General features: G+C 44.3%; 1 protein-coding gene across 1 annotated transcript in view; it reads left to right on the top strand.

Annotated features, from left to right (window-relative positions):
* LOC139245599 (nectin-1-like) overlaps positions 1 to 19,517 on the top strand; it is a 225,676-nt gene extending 206,159 nt beyond the window's left edge. The window contains exons 7-8 of the mRNA XM_070871195.1: positions 17,665 to 17,698; positions 19,257 to 19,517. Of these exons, the coding sequence (XP_070727296.1) occupies positions 17,665 to 17,698; positions 19,257 to 19,373 (151 nt within the window). The 3' untranslated portion in view covers positions 19,374 to 19,517. The remainder of the gene's footprint in view (positions 1 to 17,664; positions 17,699 to 19,256) is intronic.
* The last annotated feature ends 5,223 nt before the right edge of the window (positions 19,518 to 24,740 follow it).

Raw genomic sequence — 24,740 nt, 5'->3', positions numbered from 1 at the left:
TATTGCAGCTCACTCTCTCCATCCCAGGTACCATCCTGGTGAATCACTGCTGGACTTTTTCCAGTATATCATTCCCAGATGATATGCCCAAAATTAAGTACGATTGGGCTGACTCCACAGCTATGCCACTCACAGGGAACACTAGCCAGGCAATCGGGGGCGGGCCGCCCCTTATTTTTTGCCCATTGACTTCAATGGATAGTTAAATTGGGCAGTGTGTAAAACTCTCTTGCGATGAAACCCATTTGACTTTTTGATCACTTTTCTGCAACTGTGAGCTAGCTGTTATTAAGTTACATAGCTCGACTCTAAATCCCTTTTTAATCCCCCACCCCCGTGCTTCCCCATTTGGATTTTACTTGCGTCTGCCATTCTCTGCTGCAACACTGCCTGACCTAACCTGCTTTTCTGCCTGCATACTCACCCCACAAGAGAGAACAACCAAGGATAATCCAAACTCTGATGAAGGGAGTTGATGACAAATGAGAGCAGCAGATAGCCTTTGTGATTTATTAGTGTTAAAATCTGATATTTTAGTACCAAGTCCTATTCCCTCATTAGAATAGAATACAAGAGCAGGGAGGTTATTAATGTGTCTCTACTTATCTGTAGAATACCTCCACGAGACCTAGTGCTGTGCTTGAACTGCTGTGACAGTCTCTTTATTCAAACTGCAGAGTGAGGCAGCAATGTGGTGAGCAGCCTTTTGTACAGCTACTGCCTGGGCCTCCCACAGTTGCATCCTCTAGTGGTATCAGCATAGTATATACAACATTCCCCCCCAAAGTCTTTGATGCGAGTTAGTTATAGGTTGAGGCGATCCGGAACTCTGCGCTCCCTGGTTGATTGTCTGAGTGTCATTTCTAGCATGGGTGAGTTGGTCAGACCACTGCTGTCTTGCAGCGCTGTTGGTCTGACTGGACTGTTGGAGATGGTGGGTTCATCCTCGTGGTTGGCAGCTAGGTCTGTTGCTGACTGGGTGTGTGTACGTGGATCGTTGAAGGGAAGGTCCTCTCCCAGTAGTTCCTGGTTACCTGTAAATCATAATTTGGCCTGGTCCAAATGCTTTCTGCACGTTTGTTCGTTAAGCATTCCGACAAAAATCATTCTATTCCCCTTCTGAGCTAAAACAGTGCCATCGACCCATTTGGGGCCATGATCATGATTCAGCACAAACACCGGGTCGTTTACATGGCGCATGATACAGCATGATCATGGTACATGTTTTGCCGATAACACCTGGTTTCCACCTGATCGTTGAGGTGAGGGTGGATGAAGGAGAGCCTGGTTTTGAGTGCATGTTTCATCAGTAACTCCACAGGGGGGACCCCGGTAAACGAGTTGGATCGTGAACTGTAATAGATCAGCATCCTAGAAAGGCGGGTTTGTAAGGAGCCTTCCGTGACGCATTTCAAGCTCTGCTTTATGGTTTGGACTGCCTGCTCCGCTTGACCGTTGGATGCGGGCTTGAACGGGGCAGACCTGACATGTTTGATGCCATTGCGGGTCATGAATTCATTGAATTCCAAGCTGGTGAAACACGGACCATTGTCGCTGACCAGAATGTTGGGCAAGCCATGGATGGTGAACATGGCCCTGAGGCTTTCAATGGTGGCAGTGGACGTGCTGGATGCCGTTATTACACATTCAATCCACTTAGAGTAGGCGTCCACTACAACGAAGAAGATTTTTCCACAAAGGGGCCTGCATAATCATGGATCCTGGAGCATGATTTTGAGGGCCCGCACCACAGACTAAGTGGAGCCTCCCTGGGGGCATTGCTCAATTGTGAGCAAGTGTTACACTGGCGCACGCATGACTCCAAATCCGAGTCAATGCCGGGCCACCAGACGTGGAACCTGGCGATAGCCTTCATCATGGCTATGCCTAGGTGGGCACTGTGTAGGTCACGTATGAAGGTTGCCCTGCCTTTTTTTTGGCAGTACGACGCGGTTGCCCCATAAGAGGCAATCCAATTGGATGGCCATTTCATCTTTACGACGGTGAAACAGCTTTATCTCATCTTGCTTTTCTCTTGGGACCGCTGACCAGCCTCCATTGAGGACCACAACTTTTTACAAAAGATAACACAGGGTCCTGGTTGGTCCAGGTCCTGATCTGGCGGGCCGTTAGGGGTGACCCTTTGCTTTCGAAGATGTCCATGACCAGGCACAGGTCTGCGAGCTGCGTCATTTCCACCCCGGTGATGGGCAACGGTAGCTGGATGAGGGCATCAGCTCAGTTCTCAGTGCCTGGCCTGTGACGGATCGTATAATCGTAGGCCGACAGTGTTAGTACCCATCTTTGGATTCACGACGAAGCATTGGTGTTTATGCCTTTGCTTTCCGAAAACAGATTAGGGGCGTGTGGTCGGTTTCTAACTCGAACCTGAGTCTGAACACATACTGGTGCATTTTTTTTACCCCATAGACACAGGCCTAAGCCTCCTTCTTAACCGTACTGTAGGCTCTTTCGGCCTTGGATAGACTTCTAGACACATATGCAACTGGTTGGAGTTTGCCCGCTACATTTGCTTGCTGTAAAACACACCCGACACCGTACTACGACGCGTCACATGCTAAAACTAGACATTTGCTTGGGTCATACAATACAAGCAACTTGTTTGAACACAGCAAGTTTCCGGCCTTTTTGAATGAGGCCTCTTGATTTTGACCCAAACCCAGTCGTCTCGCTTGCGTATCAACTTGTGCAACGGTTCGAGTAAGGTGCTCAACCCTGGAAGAAAGTTAACGAAATAGTTGAGGAATCCCAGGAACGAGCGCAGCTCTGTTACATTTCGTGGTCTGGGTGCATTCTTGATGGCCTCTGTCTTCGAGTCCGTGGGCTTGATGCCGTCTGCCGCAATCTTCCTCCCCAGGAATTCTACCTCTGGCACCAGGAAGACACATTTGGATCGTTTCAACCAGAGTCCGACTCTGTTTAGTCAACTTAAAACCTCTTGCAGGTTGTGCAGGTGTTCGGTGGTGTCGCGATCAGTGATTAGGATGTCATCCTGAAATACAACGGTGCGTGGAACCGATTTCAACAGACTCTCCATGTTCCTTTGGAAGATGGCTGCAGCTGAGCGGATCCCGAACGGGCACCTGTGATACAAAAACAGTCCCTTGTGTGTGTTAATGTACGTTAATTTTTTCGACGACTCAGCCAGCTCCTGGGTCATGTAAGCGGAGGTTAGATCCAGCTTGGTGAATGCCTTTCCCCCTGTTAATGTCGCAAAGAGATCATCGGCTTTGGGTAGCGGGTATTGGTCCTGCAATGAAACTCGGTTGATCGTTACCTTGTCGTCGCCGCAGATTCTGACCATGCCATCACTCTTAAGTACCGGAACAATTGGGCTGGCCTACTCGTTGAATTCGACTGGTGATATGATTCCCTCGCGTTGAAGTCTGTCCAATCTCCTCTTTCACCCTCATCATGTAAGGGACTGCTCGAGCCTTGTGACGAACAGGTCATGCCTCGGGGACCAAGCGGATCTGTATTTTGGCGCCTGTGAATTTGCCAATGCCTGGTTCAAATAGGGATGGGAACTTGCTCAGCACTTGAGCCCAGGAAGCATCGTCCACTGAAGATAGTGCTCTGACGTCTTCCCAGTTCCATGAATCTTCCCCATCCAGCTTCTGCCAAGCAGCGTTGGCCCATCGCTGATACAACCCACAGTGGCAATTCGTGTATCTCTTCATCATAGGATATTTTTATGTTCATACTGCTGATAACTGGGATCAGTTCCTTGGTGTAAGTGCACAGCTTTGTATGAATCGGGCTCAGCTTGGATCTTTGTTCTTTGTTGCTCCACAGCCTCTCAAATACCTTCTGGCTCATAAGTGACTGACTCGCCCCCGTGTCCAACTCCATGGAAACAGGAATGCTGTTTATCTTGACTTTCATCATCATGGGGGGCTTTTGGTAGTGAAGATGTGCACCCTGTGCACTGCTTCCTCGGGCTGAGTCGTCTCTCCAGCTTGTACTTTATGATCCTTGCTGGATTGGAAACCTCCTGCCGACTCCTCTGCCACGTTTTGAGTCGCAGTTCTTCTGCACATTCGCTGTAGGTGGCGCTTTTGGCCGCAGCCTTTGCACAGATAGTGTCTGAATCAACACAGACGGACCCGAGGGTTACCCCCGCATGTCGGCATGTTAAACGATTCACATTTACACCCCTTGGCGGACTCTGAGTCGGTCTAATTCTTTGATCGACAGTTATTTTCTGCACAGTATTGCCAGTGAGTTTTGATTCTGGGAGAATCTCAACATCGAGGTCGTGAACGCCTGGCTGAAGGTGATGGTGTACTTATGTCCTGTCCCGTTACGAACAACACATTGTTGAGGAGTTTGCCAAATTCGCACGGTTCCGTGAGCCTTCGTAGGTCTGCGACATATTCCGCTAAATCCTGGCCCTCGGTGTGGCGGTGTGTGTAGAAGCAATACCTGGCCAGCGAAATCCAAGTAAAGGCTTCACCCTCTGTAAACTTTTCTAAACTACCAACGGCAGACATCTCTGCATGTAAGTCTATGATCTGTTCTCGTCGCCAGTTAATGTGTCTCTACTTATCTGTAGAATAATTCCACGAGGCCTAGTGCTGTGCTTGAACTGCTGTGACCTTAGTCTCTTTATTCAAACTGCAGAGTGAGGCAGCAATGTGGTGAGCAGCCTTTTATACAGCTGCTGCCTGGGCCTCCCACAGTTGCACCCTCTAGTGTCACCAGCATAGTATGTACAGAGTATACATATATGACAGTTTGCTAAAATTGTATAAAACTCTGGTTAGGCCACAGCTGGAATGCTGCATGCAGTTCTGGTCGGCGTATTATAGGAAGGACGTGAGTGCACTGTCTCCTCTCGGGTGCAGAGGAGATTTATTCGGGTGCTACCTGGAATGGAGAATCTTAGCTATGAGGACAGATTGGATAGGCTGGGTTTTCTCTCATTGGAACAAAAGAGGCTGAGAGGAGACTCATTGAGGTGTATAACATTTTGAGGGGCCTGGATATAGCAGATAGCAAGGGCTTATTTCCCTTGGTGGAGGGGTCAATTATGAGGGGACATAGTATTAAGGTGGTTGGTGGAAGGTTCAAGGGGATTTGAGGGGAAGTTTCTTTGCACAGAGGGTAGTGGGGGTCTGGAACTCACTGCCTGGAAGGGTGGTAGATGCAGAAACCCTCACCACATTTAAAAGATGCTTGGATGGGCATTTGAAATGTCGTAACCTGCAGGGTTATGGACTGTGATATATTCACAGAGCACAAGCACACACAGCTTCCAACATGGCAGGCAGCTCTCTCGGAAGCTTCCAGAAATCTGCCTGGTTCTGTTTATTATTAACTATGCAGTTGCAGTACACAATAGGTCCACATCCACAGTGTAGAGCGACAAACATTACAAGCTTACAGACATTACACTTCTCCCTCCTTAATGAAGAAGCCATCATAACAAACCTCTTACATAACTTTCATGTTTATACATAACACAGGATATAAACTTATTTATTTTTCCACATTTACAAATTTAACTTAACCACTTGTTTTCTGTTTCGAAGAGGATACCTTTGCTCTCGAACAGAACCTTCCAAACATGGTGTCGATTTCGCACTCGTTCGAGGCTCATCCTGAGGAACGTTTTCCTCCAGGAATTTCCTTGATTTTAATTTGAACTCACTTTAACTTCAGGCTCTTTGTTTTCCTGACTCGGACTCAGAATTTCATTCTGATTCTCTCCTAGATTTGTTTCCAGTACATTGGATTTAGGATTTGCTACTGGTGTATCAAAACTATCTGATGAGTCAGAAATAATTGAATCATTCCCACCTTCAACTCCTTCCATGTCTGTAGGTAAAATATGATCAATATGAACAAACCTAACCTGTCCATTATCAAACATATTTACCAAATATCTTCACCATTCTTCCTGGTAACCATTTTAACCATTTATGGTGATGGTTCTTCACTCTCACCTTCTGGTTTAATTTCACACTTCTCTCTTTTACTCTACCTCTATCATGATTCTCTTTCTGCCTTAATTGTGTCTCTTCCAAGGACTTTGCCAAATTTGGTTTTAACAACGAGAATCTGGTTCGTGGATGTCGTTTGAGAAACAACTCTGCTGGTGTTCTACCAGTAGTTGTATGAGGAGTATTTCGATATGTAATCAAAAAATTAGCCAATTTGTGATCCAATGACAACTGTCATTTCCTTGGATTTGCATCTAACATTTGTTTTATGAGGGCACGTTTTACAATTTGTACAGTACATTCTGCTGCACCATTCGAAGCAGGATGGTATGGTGGAACCTTGATATGTTTCACACCATTTTTGCTTGTGAATTATGCAAATTCTTCTGAACAAAATTGTGGTCCATTATCCGAAACAATTTCTTCAGGGAGGCCAAATGAAGAAAATCATTTTTGTAAAATGTCCAATGTTTTACTTGTTGTTATTTTCCACATTGGAAACACCTCAACCTACTTCGAATGGCTATCAATCACAATGAACAACTGTTGTCCTTCTAACTCAGCAAAATCAATTTATAGCCTTTGCCACACCCTGGGAGGCCATTCCCATGGCTGTAATGGTACTGGTGGTGGTTGCTTGCTTACCGATTGACATGTTGTACACTGACTCACGACGTACTCTACATCTTTATCAAGGACTGGCAACCAAAAATAACTGCGTGCAAAACTCTTGGTCAAAAACATTCCCAGGTGCTGGCCATGGAGGTCTCCTAATGATTTGGACCTGAAATTATTTGGTATAACCACTCTTGCACCCCACATGATACAATCTTTATCGACTGATAATTCATTCCTACGAATGAAGAATGGATGTGTATAGAGACATAGAAACATAGAAAATAGGTGCAGGAGCAGGCCATTCAGCCCTTCTAGCCTGCACCGCCATTCAATGAGTTCATGGCTGAACATGAAACTTCAGTACCCCCTTTCTGCTTTCTCGCCATACCCCTTGATCCCCCGAGTAGTAAGGACTTCATCTAACTCCCTTTTGAATATATTTAGTGAATTGGCCTCAACTACTTTCTGTGGTAGAGAATTCCACAGGTTCACCACTCTCTGGGTGAAGAAGTTTCTCCTCATCTCGGTCCTAAATGGCTTACCCCTTATCCTTAGACTGTGACCCCTGGTTCTGGACTTCCCCAACATTGGGAACATTCTTCCTGCATCTAACCTGTCTAAACCCATCAGAATTTTAAACGTTTCTATGAGGTCCCCTCTCATTCTTCTGAACTCCAGTGAATACAAGCCCAGTTGATCCAGTCTTTCTTGATAGGTCAGTCCCACCATCCCGGGAATCAGTCTGGTGAATCTTTGCTGCACTCCCTCAATAGCAAGAATGTCCTTCCTCAAGTTAGGAGACCAAAACTGTACACAATACTCCAGGTGTGGCCTCACCAAGGCCCTGAACAACTGTAGCAACACCTCCCTGCCCCTGTACTCAAATCCCCTCGCTATGAAGGCCAACATGCCATTTGCTTTCTTAACCTCCTGCTGTACCTGCATGCCAACCTTCAATGACTGATGTACCATGACACCCAGGTCTCGTTGCACCTTCCCTTTTCCTAATCTGTCACCATTCAGATAATAGTCTGTCTCTCTGTTTTTACCACCAAAGTGGATAACCTCACATTTATCCACATTATACTTCATCTGCCATTCATTTGCCCACTCACCTAACCTATCCAAGTCACTCTGCAGCCTCATTGCATCCTCCTCGCAGCTCACACTGCCACCCAACTTAGTGTCATCCGCAAATTTAGAGATACTACATTTAATCCCCTCGTCTAAATCATTAATGTACAATGTAAACAGCTGGGGCCCCAGCACAGAACCTTGCCTGTTACCTGGTTTGGCCATCCATTTGCAATATACTCATACACCTTTGACATCACTGGGTCACATTTGGTTGCTCTACCAATCTCTTCAGCTGTGACTGGCAGTTCATCAATGTATGAAAAATAAAACACTTCTTCCCCATCGGGTGTAACTTGTGATGGGGAAGGCAATCTAGACATTGCATCAGTATTACTGTGGTCAGCTGATCATGTGTATTCAATATCATATGTATATGCTGACAAAATCAACGCCCATCTCTGCATTCGGGCTGCAGCTAATGTTGGAAATGGGGACTTTGGATGGAGGATTGCTGTCAGGGGTCCGTAACGATGGTAAACTTACGACCATACAAGTATTTGCGAAAATTCTTGACCCCAAAAATTAATGCCAAAGCTTCCCTTTCAATTTGCACATAATTACTCTCACTGGCACTGAGAGTGCGCGAAGCAAAATCAATTGGTCTCTCCTCCCCACTACGTGATACATGAGAGATCACTACCCCAACTTCATACGGAGAGGCATCACATGCTAGCTTAATCTCCTTAGATATGTCATAGTGAACTAACATGGTGCTCTCCACCAATTTGCTTTTACACTCTTTGAATGCTGTATCGCATTCTTGTGACCACTTCCAATTGACCTGTTTTTTCAAAAGTTAATTCAGTGGATATAATACTGTAGCCAAATTTGGTAGGAACTTTCCATAATAGTTCAAAAGAATGAACGAAGTTCAGTGACATTCCTGGGAGTGGGTGCATTTCTGATTGCATCCAATTTTTCCATGGTTGGATGTAAACCATCTTTGTCTACTCTGTACCCTAAGTACTCCACTGAGTTTTTAAATAACTCACACTTACGAGCAGACACTCGTACTCTGTGCTTCTCTAGCCGTTTGAGGACTTCATTCAATATGTTATTATGAATTTGCCTATTTGGTGCTGAAATTAGTATTTCATCCAAATAACATACTATCCCTTCAATACCTTGCAAAACCTGGTTCCTCACCCCTTGGTGTATGGCAGAGAAGGAAGACACTCCAAACGGTAGCTTATTAAATTGATATAGGCCTAGATGAGTATTCATAGACAAACATGACTTGGATTCCTCATCAAGCTGTAAGTAGGCATTCGTAAGATCCAGTTTTGAGAAGATCTGACCACCTGTCAGTGTTGTGAACAAATCTTCTATATTCGGCAATGTATTGGGGACATTACCCTCTAGAACCTGGTTTACGGTAACTTTATAATCACCACACAATCTTACCTTACCATCGGACTTCGGTACAACAACAATGGGTGTAGCCCAATTACATCGATCTATCTTACAAATAATATTCTCAGTCTCTAGTCTTTTGAGTTCTTGCTCAACTTTCTCCTTGAGTGCATATGGTATGGAACATGGCTTGTAGTAAACCGATCTAGCGTCCTTCTGTACCCTGACACTCACCTTGAAGCCTTGGATCGGACTGCCCGTTTTGCAGAACACCTTCGGATACTTCTTGATAACCTCATCCGTTGATGAAAACCTCGCTTCCACACAGAAAATCTTACTCCAATCCAGCTTCAGTGAGCTCAACCAATTTCTTCCTAGTAAGGCAGACTTGTCTCCTTTCATTACTATTAGAGGTAAGTTCTGAAATTGATCTTTATTTTTTCCCGGTACGGTGATACGACCTACCACAGGAATTTTCTCTCCCGAGTAGCCTCGCAGCTCTATCTTGGATTTCTCCAGTTGGAAATCATGCAATTTGTCGAGGTACAGTGACTCTGGTACTACACTCACTGATGCACCCGTGTCAATTTCCATTGGTATCTTGAATCCCGCAACATCTATGTAGATTTTGATGCTTTATAAATTGCTGTCCATGAACCTCGTGCTCCTGATGATGTGTAACTCTAACATCTCCTCGTCCTGTTGTTGTTCTTCCATCCTGTGCAGTCTCTTGGGATTTCTACTCATAGCTTTGAACACTGGACTCATAGCTTTGAAAGCTGGTTTACCCTTCAGTCGGCATGCATTCGCAAGATGCCCAGTCTTTCTGCAGATGAAATAATCTGCCTTCACGCATGGACAACTTTGAGCAATGTGTTGGCCCAGGCACCTATAGCATGACTTCGACACTGTTAGAATTGCCAGTTTCTGAGACTTTGGGCCCCCACCGTCTTGTACTTTAAACCTGCAGGTGATTTACCTCGGTTGACTGACAACCGTAATTATTATTTAATTCTCGGGAATATTGTTCGGCCATGCCCATCGACCTCGCTGTCTGACAAGCAATCTCAAAAGTCAAGTCATCCGTCGTCAATAACTTCCTTCTGATTGCATAATTTTTTACCCCACAAACAAAACAATCCCGTAATGCTCGGTTTTGAAAGTTTCCAAAATTACAGTGCATCGATAGCTTTTTTAATGCTACGATGCAATCACTGAGAATATCATCAGCCTTTTGATTCCAAATCCAGGAACGATAGGTTTCAACAATTTCTAATGGTTTGGGGTTATAGTGCTGCTCCAGCTTCGTTAAAATCTCTTTATGCGTTGTGTCCTTTGGCGCGTCAGGCACAAGCAGATTTACCAGGGTTTCGTACAATGCCGGCCCCGCCTCCGAATCGCTTTCTTATGTTCCAACACAGCCCGGTTGTGGACTGCATTGTCTGGAACTTCGATTATGTTATTTGCAGTGAAATACATTTCTAGCCGATCCACATACGCTTTAAAATGTTCCCGGTTGTGTCTATATTCCCCCAAATGTCCGATTCCACCTGCCATTTTAATCTCTAGCTGTTCACACCGTGTGCTGTATTTTACCTCGGATTTTGTAGCTTTTTCCAAAGACAGAAACTTCCAAAGTCTCTCTGTCGGCTGGATGAATCCTTCAGCAACAAAATTTAAGCTTTAAATTATCCTAAAAATCCCATCTCGCCGCCAAATGTGATATAATCACAGAGCACAAGCACACACAGCTTCCAACATGGCAGGCAGCTCTCTTGGAAGCCTCCGGAAATCTGTCTGGTTCTAGAAACATAGAAACATAGAAAAATAGGTGCAGGAGTAGGCCATTCGGCCCTTATAACCTGCACCGCCATTCAATGAGTTCATGGCTGAACAAGCTACTTCAGTACCCCCTTCCTGCTTTCTCGCCATACCCCTTGATCCCCCTAGTAGTAAGGACTTCATCTAACTCCCTTTTGAATATATTTAGTGAATTGGCCTCAACTACTTTCTGTGGTAGAGAATTCCACAGGTTCACCACTCTCTGGGTGAAGAGGTTTCTCCTCATCTCGGTCCTAAATGGCTTACCCCTTATCCTTAGACTGTGACCCCTGGTTCTGGACTTCCCCAACATTGGGAACATTCTTCCTGCATCTAACCTGTCTAAACCCATCAGAATTTTAAACGTTTCTATGAGGTCCTTTCTTATTCTTCTGAACTCCAGTGAATACAAGCCCAGTTGATCCAATCTTTCTTGATAGGTCAGTCCCACCATCCCGGAAATCAGTCTGGTGAACCTTCACTGCACTCCCTCAATAGCAAGAATGTCCTTCCTCAAGTTAGGAGACCAAAACTGTACACAATACTCCAGGTGTGGCCTCACCAAGGCCCTGAACAACTGTAGCAACACCTCCCTGCCCCTGTACTCAAATCCCCTCGCTATGAAGGCCAACATGCCATTTGCTTTCTTAACCGTCTGCTGTACCTGCATGCCAACCTTCAATGACTGATGTACCATGACACCCAGAACTCGTTGCACCTTCCCTTTTCCTAATCTGTCACCATTCAGATAATAGTCTGTCTCTCAGTTTTTACCACCAAAGTGGATAACCTCACATTTATCCACATTATACTTCATCTGCCATGCATTTGCCCACTCACCTAACCTATCCAATTCAGTCTGCAGCCTCATAGCATCCTCCTCGCAGCTCACACTGCCACCCAACTTAGTTTCATCCGCAAATTTGGAGATACTACATTTAATCCCCTCGTCTAAATCATTAATCTACAGTGTAAACAGCTGAGGCCCCAGGACAGAACCTTGCAGTACCCCACTAGTCACTGCCTGCCATTCTGAAAAGTACCCATTTACTCCTACTCTTTGCTTCCTGTCTGACAACCAGTTCTAAATCCATGTCAGCACACTACCCCCAATCCCATGTGCTTTAACTTTGCACATTAATCTCTTGTGTGGGATCTTGTCGAAAGCCTTCTGAAAGTCCAAAAAAAATAACATCAACTGGTTCTCCCTTGTCCACTCTACTGGAAACATCCTCTAAAAATTCCAGAAGATTTGTCAAGCATGATTTCCCTTTCACAAATTCATGCTGACTTGGACCTATCATGTCACCTCTTTCCAAATGCGCTGCTATGACATCCTTAATAATTGATTCCATCATTTTACCCACTACTGAGGTCAGGCTGACCGGTCTATAGTTCCCTGTTGTTTCTCCCTCCTTTTTTAAAAAGTGGGGTTACATTGGCTACCCTCCACTCGATAGGAACTGATCCAGAGTCAATGGAATGTTGGAAAATGACTGTCAATGCATCAGCTATTTCCAAGACCACCTCCTTAACTACTCTGGGATGCAGTCCATCAGGCCCTGGGGATTTATCGGCCTTCAATCCCATCAATTTCCCCAACACAATTTCCCGACTAATAAGGATTTCCCTCAGTTCCTCCTCCTTACTAGACTCTCTGACCCCTTTTATATTCTGTTTATTATTAACTGTGCAGTTACAGTACACAATACATCCACATCCACAGTGTGGAGCTACAAACATTACAAGCTTACAGACATTACCTCGACCTCGAGCTGGTAAGTGGGATTAGACTGGATAACCTCTTGTTGGCTAGCGCAGATATGATTGTATATACTGCAGGGAATCGAATACGGTTTTGATTGCCTGGCTGGGTCGGAGAGGAATTTTCCCAGATTTTTTTCCCCTATTTGCCTGGGTTTATATCTGTTTTTTGCCTCTCTCAGGAGATGGCATGACTCCGGTTGGAATGGAGTGAAGAATGTTGTAGTGCAAGGGGTGTCCAGTTGTGTGGGATGGACTGGTTGTGCTGGATGCTCTTTACCTTTCCAAAATTGTACATTGTTCATAGGTTTAAATGTAAACTTTAGGGCTGTTGACCGAGGGCCGTATGGCTCTTTGTCGGCCGGCATGGACACAATGGGCCGAAATGGCCTCCTTCTGCGCTGTAGATTTCTATGTTTCTATGTTTCTAAATCCACATAATCCATATATTTGGGGCAGTGATCCATATGCTCATCAGCCTCTACTCTTTCACCAGGTCCTTTCTAACTGTCTTTGGCCAGTGTGGATTATTGTGTACACATGCCTCCACTGATTTCCCCATTAAAGCTAACTTGAGAAAAGGAGACTTTAATTAAATTGGAGAATACTTCGGCCGTCTGAGGAAAAGAGTGTTCGAAGATTAGGCTGTCAAATCTGTCACTAAGTTCATGGCCTACAGGGCTGTATTAATACCTACCCCACTGTATGGCTCAGAGACATGGACCATATACAGTCGACACCTCAAATCGCTGGAGAAATACCACTAACAATGTCTCCGCAAGATCCTGCAAGTCCCCTGGGAGGACAGATGCACCAACAGTTGTGTCCTCGACCAGGCCAACATCCCCAGCATTGGAGCACTGACCACACTCGACCAGCTCCACTGGGCGGGCCACATTGTTCGCATGTCTGACACAAGACTCCCAAAGCAAGCGCTCTACTCGGAACTCCTTCATGGCAAACGAGTCCAAGGTGCCAGAGGAAACGTTACAAGGACACCCTCAAAGCCTCCCTGATAAAGTGCAACATCCCCACTGACACCTGGGAGTTCCTGGCCAAAGGTCGCCCTAAGTGGAGGAAGTGCATCCGGGAGGGCGCTGAGCACCTCGAGTCTCATCGCCGAGAGCATGCAGAAAACAAGCACAGGCAGTGGAAGGAGCACTCCGCAATCCAGTCCCAACCACCCTTTCCCTTTGTGACTGTCTGTCCCACCTGTGACAGAGACTGTAATTCCCGTATTGGACTGTTCAGTCACCTAAGAACTCATTTTTAGAGTGGAAGCAAGTCTTCCTCGATTCCGAGGGACTGCCTATGATGATGATGGCATTAAATGAATTAACCCAGTGGAGAGCTCAGCAGATTTACCTTAATAGTCAAGATTATTCATTGAGATAAAAATTTATCAAAGTTCATGTGACTTCAGATCAAAAAGAATATTCTGCATTATGATGAGTTGGATTTTAATGCACAGATGCGCTAGGAGCAAGGTTTGGGCAGGTGTGAGGTGGGGTGGGGGAGGGAGTGGCGATAGCTCATGGGAAACTCGGAAGTAAGTGTAGCTCAAGACTTTTCAACTCAGACACCTCATTCTCATTTTATTTCCTGGTCTCCTATCGAATTAGCATCAGCGAGTATAAGTACGACCCACATGACACAATTTCAACTCCAATATTTAAAGGGATACTCCAAATATGCAAATCAAAGGCATTTGGAGTTGTCATGGAGAGCCACAGACTTCTTGAAATGAAGTTGAGATGGGCAAAGTCTGCGCCCCGCTTCAGAAAAGCCTCCCTGGATGTGCTCTTGGTGGCTGTAAGGGCCCGGAGGGAAATACTGTTCTACGCCCCGTTAGCGCCCCCAGGAGGAGCCAACAGGCGTTGCAAAAATGGGCAATTTCGCCCCCTTGAAGTTGCACAAGATTATGCACATGGATGTGACGTATATTGTTATATTGCAAAGTTTCTGTTGTCTATTTGAACCACATAAATATTATTCTTTTGCAACACTTTCCCATCTTGCCCTTGTTTGCTGGCTGGTAAGTGGCTTTTTCAGTTGTGTGATGATGAATGGGAAGACATGAATTTACACCAAGCAATGAAAAGATTGCTGTAAAAAGGATGCTTTGATGTTTGCAGGACTGCCTTATGCTTGTGGCATTGGAGCAGGGAGGTGTGGGGCAAAATTGCCTTTTGTGTGTGGTTGTAAGATGGGTGCAACCTAAGTGAAATTTGCAATAATGAGGGCATCCGGGGCATTCCGGGCAGCAATGTACAAAGCTAGTGGTGCATTGCCCACATCACCTTCTGCCTCCTCCTCCTCTCCCTCCTCCTCCCACTTCTCCCCCTCCTTCTCCTCTTCGGAATCGTCTGAAGAGGCACTATGCTGTGAGCTTTGTTCCTGCTGCAGCTCTAAATCTCACTGCCTTGCAATGTCGTGCAGAGCACAGCACACCATGGCCATTCTGGAGACCCTGGCTGCTGAGTACTGATGGGCACCTCTGGATACATCCACGCGCCTGAAGCCAATCTTCAGCATGCTGTTGGCTTGTTCGATTACAAATCGAGTGGTCATATGTCATTCATTGCATCGCTCTTGGGCCTAATTCTTCACGTTTCTGAGAAGTGTCATCAGCTACGTTTTAAGTGGGTAACCTTTTCTCCGAGCAGCCAGCTGATAACCTTGCTTCCTGCTGTGAAGAGATCAGGGAGGATGGACTGCCTCAAGATGGCAGTTGCTTGGAAATCTTGCATACATCTGCATAAAGATCTTTTTGTGGTTGTACACTAGCTGCACATTTATGGATGGAAGCCCTTGTGGTTGATGAACAACAACAGCAACTTATATTTATATTATGCCTTTAACATAATAAAACATCCTAAGATGCTTCACAGGAGCGTTATCAAAAAAAATTGACATCAAGCCATCAGGAGGAAATGTTAGAGCAGATGACCAAAAACTTGGTTGAAAAGATAGGTTTTAAGGTGCATCTTAAAGGAGGAAAGAGAAGTGGAGAGGTGAAGAGATTTATGGAGGGAATTCCAGTGCTTAACATAGGTAGCTGAAGGCACAACCGCCAATGGTGAAGCAATTAAAATCGGGGATGTTCAAAAGGCCAGGATAGGAGAAGCGCAGAGGTATAGGGAGATTATAGGGCTGGAGGAGATTACAGAGATAAGGAGGGGCAAGGCCATGGAGGGATTTGAAAATAAGGATGAGCGCTTTAAAATCGAAGCCTTGCTTAACTGGGAGCCAATGGAGGTCAGCAAGTAAAGGGGAAATAGATGAGCGGGGTTTGGTGTGAGTTAGCACATGGGCGGCAGCATTTTGGATGACCTCAAGTTTATGGAGGGTAGAATAAGAGAGGCCAGCCAGGAGTGTGTTGGAGTAATCAGGTCTGGAGGTGATAAAGGCATGGATGAGGATTTCAGCAGCAGATAAGCTGAGGTAAGGGCAGAGAATTTATTACGCAGGTGAACATAAGAACATAAGAAGATAGGAAATAGGAGCAGGAGTAGGCCATTTGGCCCCTCAAGCCTGCTCTGCCATTCAATAAGATCATGGCTGTTTTGATCATGAGTTCAGCCATGAACTCATTGAATGGCGGTGCAGGCTCGAAGGGCCGAATGGCCTACTCCTGCATCTATTTTTTATGTTTCTATGTTTCTATGTTTCTACTCCGCTCCACTTCCCTGCCCGCACCCCATAACCCTTTACTCCCTTATCACTCAAAAATCTGTCTATCTCTGCCTTAAATATATTCAATGATCCAGCCTCCAGCCTCCACAGCTCTCTGGGGCAGAGAATTCCACAGATTTACAACCCTCTGAGAGAAGAAATTTCTCCTCATCTCAGTTTTAAATGGGTGGTCCCTTACTCTGAGACCATGTCCCCTAGTTTTAGTTTTTCCTATGAGTGGAAATATCCTCTCTGCATCCATCTTGTCGTGCAGCCTCATTATCTTATAAGTTTCAATAAGATCACCTCTCATTCTTTTGAATTCCAATGTGTATAGGCCCAACCTACTCAACCTATCCTCATAAGTCAACCCCCTCATCTCCGGAATCAACCTAGTGAACCTTCTCTGAACAGTCTCCAATACAAGTATGTCCTTCCTTAAATACGAGGACCAAAACTGTACATAGTACTCCAGGTGTGGTCTCACCAATACACTGTACAGTTGGAGCAGGACTTTTCTGCTTTTATACTCTATCCCCCTTGCAATAAAGGCCAACATTCCATTTGCCTTTCTGATTACTTGCTGTAGCTGCATACTAACCTTTTGTTACTGCAGCACTTTGCAATTTTTCTCCATTTAAATTATAATTTGATTTTCTTATTATTTCTGCCAAAGTGGATAACCTCAGATTTTCCCACATTATACTCCATTTGCAAAATTTGTCCCCACTCACTTAGCCTGTCTATATCCCTTTGCAGATGTTTTCCACCCCCTCACAATTTGCTTTCCCACCTATCTTTGTAACATCAGCAAACTTGGCTACATTACACTCGGTCCCTTCATCCAAGTCATTAATATAAATTGTAAATAGTTGAGGACCCAGCATCGATCCCTGCGGCACCCCACTAGTTACTGATTGCCAACCGGAAAATGACCCATTCATCCTGACTCTCTCTTTTCTGTTAGTTAGCCAATCCTCTATCCATGTTAATATATTACCCCCAACCCCATGAACTTTTATCTTGCAGTAACCTCTTTTGTGGCACTTTATCGAATGCCTTCTGGAAATTTCTCTAATTGAACAATTAACATATCTCCCGAGGGTGTTAAGTGCATGCAGCTCAACAAGCTGGAGTGAAATGCAGACTTCAGCGGGTTGGAGCCGGCTTCCCAACTTGCTTGCATTTTTGCCAGAGTTAACCACCCACTCAGACCCAACACAACTCGCTCCTGCAGGTTAAAAGTCCCCTTGATAAGTCATAAGTTGTGATAAGTTTGAAATCATATTGCTGATATAATATATTGAAGTATTGAAACATTGTATTTCAGGCATAGAAGGAAGCAACTGGTTGTTATTCCCCAGGTGAGAACTCATTTCTCTTTATTCAAAGATATTTGATGGTTATTTTTGTTGCAGAAATCAAACCTGAGCTATTTTAACTCCTGGGGTTTGTTAACAAGCTTCCGGTCCACTTCCTGTGGGAATGTGGGAAGTGGCTGCCAGCCTGCAGAAAATTGGAAGTCCCATGGCTGGCATGTAGGAAGGGGTCTGAGAGGGTCTGATGGGAAGGAAAGCGGGGGAGTCTGGGGCATGCAAAGCCTATAGTTTCCTAAAGGGGTTTGGAGGAGCATTCCTGCTCTTCCTGGTCCCACAAAGAAAAGCGAAAGACTTGCCTTCCAGGGACACTTCTCATCCCAATATTCTACTGACCTGGTTCAGCCTGGCAAGAAGGCCAAAGGTGCTTCCTCGGTCAGGCTAGAGTTAAACTAGCAATCGGGGCCCGATGAGGTCATCAGATCCCAATCTACATATTTAACGACGGACCGTGCCAGCTTTGGGTGGTTGGTTTAGCTGCCTTTCCAGAAGCCTATGTAAAAATTGTGATCGAGAGAATCGAGGTAGCCTGAGGGCAGGTAAGTAACCTGGATCAGTTTAACTGCCCACTTGCCTGATTTCTGCTGGGAAGGGGTGGGGGGCTATGATTAAAATTGGAGCCTGAATGATTGAAAAGAAAATTTAATTATTGTAACAATTTGATTCAGTTATGTTCATATTTGCTGAAGATGTCAGAAATATATTTCTCTTTAAATTATTAAATCTAAAATATTTTACATTAGTAGACAAATTGGATATCAATGGCCCTGTCAATGAAGTAGTACTGAATCTATTAGGAGTAGAATTGTAAATAGATAAATTAACCTGTTCTTGCTAGAAAAACCCCATGACAATAAAATAAGGGCTGGATTATTCTCTATTATGGAATTTGAACGTATTTCCAGTGAGGTGAAAGGTCAGTCGGCCACAAGGATGTGTCACTGATCTTGGCCAAATTTCCCAGGGTCAGGACAATTTTTCATTTTTAAACCAGTATTTGGGCGAGAGAGGGGAGGGGAGATCAGCTACAGCAGGCAGCCTCTGTCCTGCGTGCTAATCCTTGGAATAACAATTCAATCGGTGTAAAATCGGGCTTGCTCCATTATCGGCTAGCAATCCTCTTCGCCTGACCAGATGATCCTTTATGCTCAAGTGCTTGTAGAGGAAATTATGCTCTAATATTTGCTGGTCTATACTTACTAACTAAAGTGACTTCATCATGAAAGAGCTTGCTCAAATAACAGGGTCGATTTTTGTCTTCACTGTCAGGGCAGTAAACTGGCAGATTGGATCAACTGCTCTTTATGGATACAGCCTGATTTTCAATCCACTAAAATCATGGAATGAAAATCAGGTGGTTTCTATAAAGGTCTGGTGATCCGCCCAGGCAGATTACTGCCCAGGTGGGAGACAAAATCTACCCCAAAATCTCCGTGGTTGGAAGATTGATTTATTAACATTGCTACTGATGATTACAACTGCCCTACTTACTATTAGAAATACCTGCTGCAAGGGTTGAAATGAATTTATTATTTTTTTTTTTCAGCAATATTCAATTCAAAACATTGGATACCAGATTACCAGAGATGACGTTTACTGCATTAAGACACAACAGGATCCTAGGGATGGCGCCAGCAGTGTTAATACTCAACAGGTTTCCTAAATAAACACTGACCCCACAAATGCAACCCAGGAGGCTGTGGGTGATGTTGATTGCACCTGTGTATTCCATGCTTCTAACCAAGATGGCGATGCATCAGAAGATTCCAAACAGAATTCCAAATATCTCAAGCTTGTTACAAATGATAAGGAGTCTATAGTTTAATGCAACACCAATAATGCATTTGATTCCATTTCTTCAGTCATAAAAGGTTTATACCCCAGTTTGTGTGTTTGTTAAATTAAGTTGAGGCACTTTCCCATGGAAAAGGAAGCAAATTCATAAGAAAACTCACCCTGAGCCACTCTTGCAGAACTACGCATGGGTAGTTTCAGAGTGACATTGATACTATGAGGCCTGGGAGAATGTTATCCAGTGACCCTGTCAGTCTGGAATGGCTTCTGGCTTGGGAAACCAAAGGAACCAGGGGAATACTTTGTTTTGACTGCTATTTTATTTAGGTTTTTTTTCTTTATGAAGTCTCCCAAAGTCAGGCAGGGGGATTGGGTTAGTCTGTGAACTACTGTTATGTCAGCAGCAAATGCCATTCCGTAATTGTCTCTTGGGAGACTTCCCTCTAGCTTTGCTAAACTTGTAGTTAGATGGCTTCTACAACAAATGGAAATGGAAGAAATATTTCTTTGATGAAACTAGCATTATATATTTGATAGCTTAATTTGAGAGATATTGTTGATATATTAATTTTATACTTTGGGAGAAAATCAGCATTTTTGTATTAAAATCCATTGCTAATATACTGCAAAGCATGAACTTGGTATTTAATGATGGTAGTAACAGTATTCAACTACCAAACTGCTGTGTTTTAGTGGAAAATACCCTTGGAGCAAAGGTCACAAAGTAGGTACAGATGAAGAAGGTCAACAGGTCTATCTTAGCTCATCGACTCAAAGTCTTGTTTCTTAAATGATATTGCCTCCAGAACATAAGAACATAAGAAATAGGAGCAGAAGTAGGCCATTTGGCCCCTCGAGCCTGCTCCACCATTTAATAAGATCATGGCTGATCTGATCATGGACTCAGCTCCACTTCTATGCCAGCTCCCCATAACCCTTTACTGCCTTATCAGTCAAAAATCTGTCTATCTCCGCCTTAAATATATTCAATGATCCAGCCTCCACAGCTCTCTGGGGCAGAGAATTCAATAGATTTACAACCCTCCGAGAGAATAAATTTCTCCTCATCTTAGTTTTAAATGGGCGGCTCCTTATTCTAAGACTATGTCCCCGAGTTTTAGTTTCCCCTATGAGTGGAAATATCCTCTCTGCATCCACCTTGTCAAGACCCCTCATTATCTTATAAGTTTCAATATGATCACCTCTCATTCTTCTGAAGCCCAATGAGTAGAGGCCCAACTTACTCAACCTATCTTCATAAGTCAACCCCCTCATCTCTGGAATGAACCTAGTAAACCTTCTCTGAACAGTCTCCAATGCAAGTATATTTGAAAACCCATTCCAAGTGTTGATCACATTCTGTGTGAAGAAGAACTTCCAGATATCGGTCCTCAATTTACCTTTTGCTGCTGTGAGCCTGGGTCCCCTTGTCCTGCTCTTCCAATTTAATCTAAGGAGATATTCTGGATTTACTTTTCCAGCCCTTAATTATTCATACAAATCTAAAAGATCACCTCTCAGACACCTCCTTTCCAAGCTGAAAAGCCCAATGTTCCAGCCTTTCTTCATAAATCAAATATTTGACATTAGGGATCTCTGCATTTCCTCCAGCACGTGAATGAACCTTTAGTTTCTCAGCAATCAGAATAGGACACAGCACATAAAAACATAGAAATTAGGTGCAGGAGTAGGCCATTTGGCCTTTCGAGCCTGCACCACCATTCAATAAGATCATGGCTGATCATTCAACCTTAGTACCTCTTTCCTGCTTTCTCTCCATACCTCTTAATCCCTTTAGCCGTAAGGGCCATTTCTAACTCCCTTTTGAATATATCTAACCAACTGGCCTCAACAACATTCTGCGGTAGACAATTCCACAGGTTAACAACTCTCTGAGTGAAGAAGTTTCTCCTCATCTCGGTCCTAAATGGCTTACCCCTTATCCTTTGACTGTAACCCTTGGTTCTAGACTTCCCCAGCATCGGGAACATTCTTCCTGCCTCTAACCTGTCGAATCCCATCAGAATTTTATATGCTTCTATGAGATCCCCTCTCATTCTTCTAAACTCCAGTGAATACAAGCCCAGTCGATCCACTCTCGCCTCATATATCAGTTCTGCCATCCCGGGACTCAGTCTGGTGAACCTTCGCTGCACTCCCTCAATAACAAGAACGTCCTTCCTCAGATTAGGAGACCAAAACTGAACACAATATTCCAGGTGTGGCCTCACCAATGCCCTGTACAACTGCAGTAGGACCTCTCTGCTCCTGTACTCAAATCCTCTAGCTATGAAGGCCAACATGCCATTTCCCTTCTTCATCGCCTGCTGTACCTGCTTGCCAACTTTCAATGACTGATGTGCCATGACACCCAGGTCCCATTGCACCTCCCCTTTTCCTAATCTGTCAGCATTAAGATAATATTCTGCCTTCCTGTTTTTACCACCAAAATGAATAACCTCACATTTATCCACATTATACTGCATCTGCCATGCATTTGCTCACTCACCTAACCTGTCCAAGTCACTCTGCAGCCTCTTAGCATTCTCTTCACAGCTCACACCGCCACCCAGCTTAGTGTCATCTGCAAACTTGGAGATATTACATTCAATTCCTTCATCTAAATCATTAATGTATATTGTAAATAGCTGGGGTCCCAGCACTGAACCCTGCGGCACCCCACTAATCACTGCCTGCCATTCTGAAAAGGACCCATTTATTCCAACTCTCTGCTTCCTGTCTGCCAACCAGTTCTCTATCCACGTCAATACATTACCCCCAATACCATGTGCTTTAATTTTGCACGCTAATCTCTTGTGTGGGACCTTGTCAAGAGCCTTTTGAAAGTCCAAATACACCACATCCACTGGCTCTCCCTTGTCCACTCTACTAGTTACATCCTCAAAAAAACTCTAGAAGATTTGTCAAGCATGATTTCCCTTTCATAAATCCATGCTGATTTGGACCGATCCTGTCACTGCTTTGCAAATGTTCTATTTCATCTTTAATAATTGATTCCAACATTTTCTCCACCACCAATGTCAGGCTAACCGGTCTATAATTCCCTGTTTTCTCTCTCCCTCCTTTTTTAAAAAGTGGGGTTACATTAGCTTTCCTCCAGTCCATAGGAACTGATCCAGATTCAATAGAATGTTGGAAAATAATCATCAATGCATTCACTATTTCTAGGGCCACTTCCTTAAGTACTCTGGGATGCAGACTATCAGGCCCTGGGGATTTATCGGCCTTCAATCCCATTAATTGCCCTAATACAATTTGCCACCTAATAAGGGTTCCCTTTAGTTCCTCCTTCTCGCTGGACCCTAGTATTTTTGTGTCATCCTTAATGAAGACAGAACCAAAGTATTTGTTCAATTGGTCTGCCATTTCTTTGTTCCCCATTATAAATTCACCTGATTCTGACTGCAAGGGACCTACGTTTGTCTTCACTAACCTTTTTCTCTTAGAAGCTCTTAGAAGCTTTTGCAGTCAGTTTTTATGTCCCCTGCAAGCCTCCTCTCATACTCTACTTTTCCCTTCTAATTAAACCCTTCATCCTTCTCTGCTGAACTCTAAATTTCTCCCAGTCCTCAGGTTTGCTGCTTTTTCTGGCCAATTTATATGCCTCTGCCTTCACCAGAGCACTGCATAGTTTGATCACAACTTCCTTTGACTAATAATCTAATATTCTGGCTATGTTTCACATTCTATTGGCTCATCACAACATGCTTACCTTCAGGTCAAAGCATAGAATCTATCAGCCCTTCATAGGATGCAGGAAAAAGTCTGGAATGCTGTATGGACAAAGCAAACAATTTTAGTAATAATATGCTTTATTCATCACAACTCATTAAATATTTATCACAACTTTGTGAGCTTGGACATAATCACTGGTCCGGGGGATTGGAATGAGAAGGAAGTGTCCCCTTCCCTCATATTTTGTCCTGGACTATGGCCCCATGATTAAATTCCAGAACTAACCTGGATGTCCCTCTACCTTGATCAACTCTTCATATCTGGATGCACCTGTATGCAAGTTGTCAAAGATATCTCAGTCTGTTCTATAGCTTTGCTGCTCTGACTGCTATTATGTGGTCCTTTTGTGAGAACAATAATCGTGTGCTTTTCTTATATTGTGGTTGTCACATTGCTGGAGCGGAATGGGGAAATTTGCTTTCTACGTAACCGCCCAACACTTCATGCCTGGTCCTAGCTATTCCATCCCTCAGTACAAATAAGGGAACAGACCTGCAAATACCAGAAATCTGAAATAAAAACAGAAAATTCTTGGAATACAAATCAAGTCATTTGAAAAGAAAGACAGGCAAAGACCAGAGAGTCTGTTCTATACTATTACAGTGTAACTTCTGAACACCATCATTATACACCATATCTCATCCTTTCATTTTTTGAGAGACATCTTTTCTGGAATAAAATATCCTTTTCTAGAATAAAAGGAAGCAGGTTGTCCTTTTAAATATTTTAATGAGACTGTTGCCTCAGATTTTATCTCTCTTCCAGGTTTCACCCTGGTTAGAAATATAGAAAATAGAAACATAGAAATTTACAGCGCAGAAGGAAGCGATTTCGGCCCATCGTGTCTGCGCCGGACGACAAAGAGCCGCATGGCTCTTGGTCAGCAGCCCTAAAGGTTACATACAAACCCATGAACAATGACGGAAAGGCAAAGAGCACCCAGCCCAACCAGTCTGCCCCACACCACTGCAATACCTCTTGTACTAAAAACATCTACATTCCACCCTAATCGTAGCCATGTGATCTCCTGGGAGAGGCAAAAATCAGATAAAAACCCAGGCCAATTTAGGGAGAAAAATTCCTCTCCGACCCATCCAGGTGATTGAAACTAGTCCAGGAGATCACCCTGGCCGTATTCTATTCCCTGCAGTACTTACCATTATATCTGCGCCAACCAGGTCATCTAGTTTAACCCCAATTACCAGCTCTAGGTCCGTAACCCTGCAGGTTCCAGCACTTTAAGTGCCCATCCAACCATCTCTTAAAAGTGGTGAGCGTTTCTGCACCCACCACTCTTCCAGGCAGCGAGTTCCAGATCCTCACAGTCCTCTGTGTAAAGAAGCCCCCTCCCTCCCTCAAATCCCCTCTAAACCTTCCACCAACCACCTTAAAACTATGCCCCCTTGTAATAGCCCCCTCCACCAATGGAAATAGACCCTTACTATCCACTATGTCCAGGCCCCTCAATATTTTGTACACC

The sequence above is a fragment of the Pristiophorus japonicus genome, unplaced genomic scaffold (assembly GCF_044704955.1).
Source record: "Pristiophorus japonicus isolate sPriJap1 unplaced genomic scaffold, sPriJap1.hap1 HAP1_SCAFFOLD_224, whole genome shotgun sequence".
Classification (NCBI taxonomy): domain Eukaryota; kingdom Metazoa; phylum Chordata; class Chondrichthyes; family Pristiophoridae; genus Pristiophorus; species Pristiophorus japonicus.
This window is presented reverse-complemented; position numbering and strand designations above follow the sequence as displayed.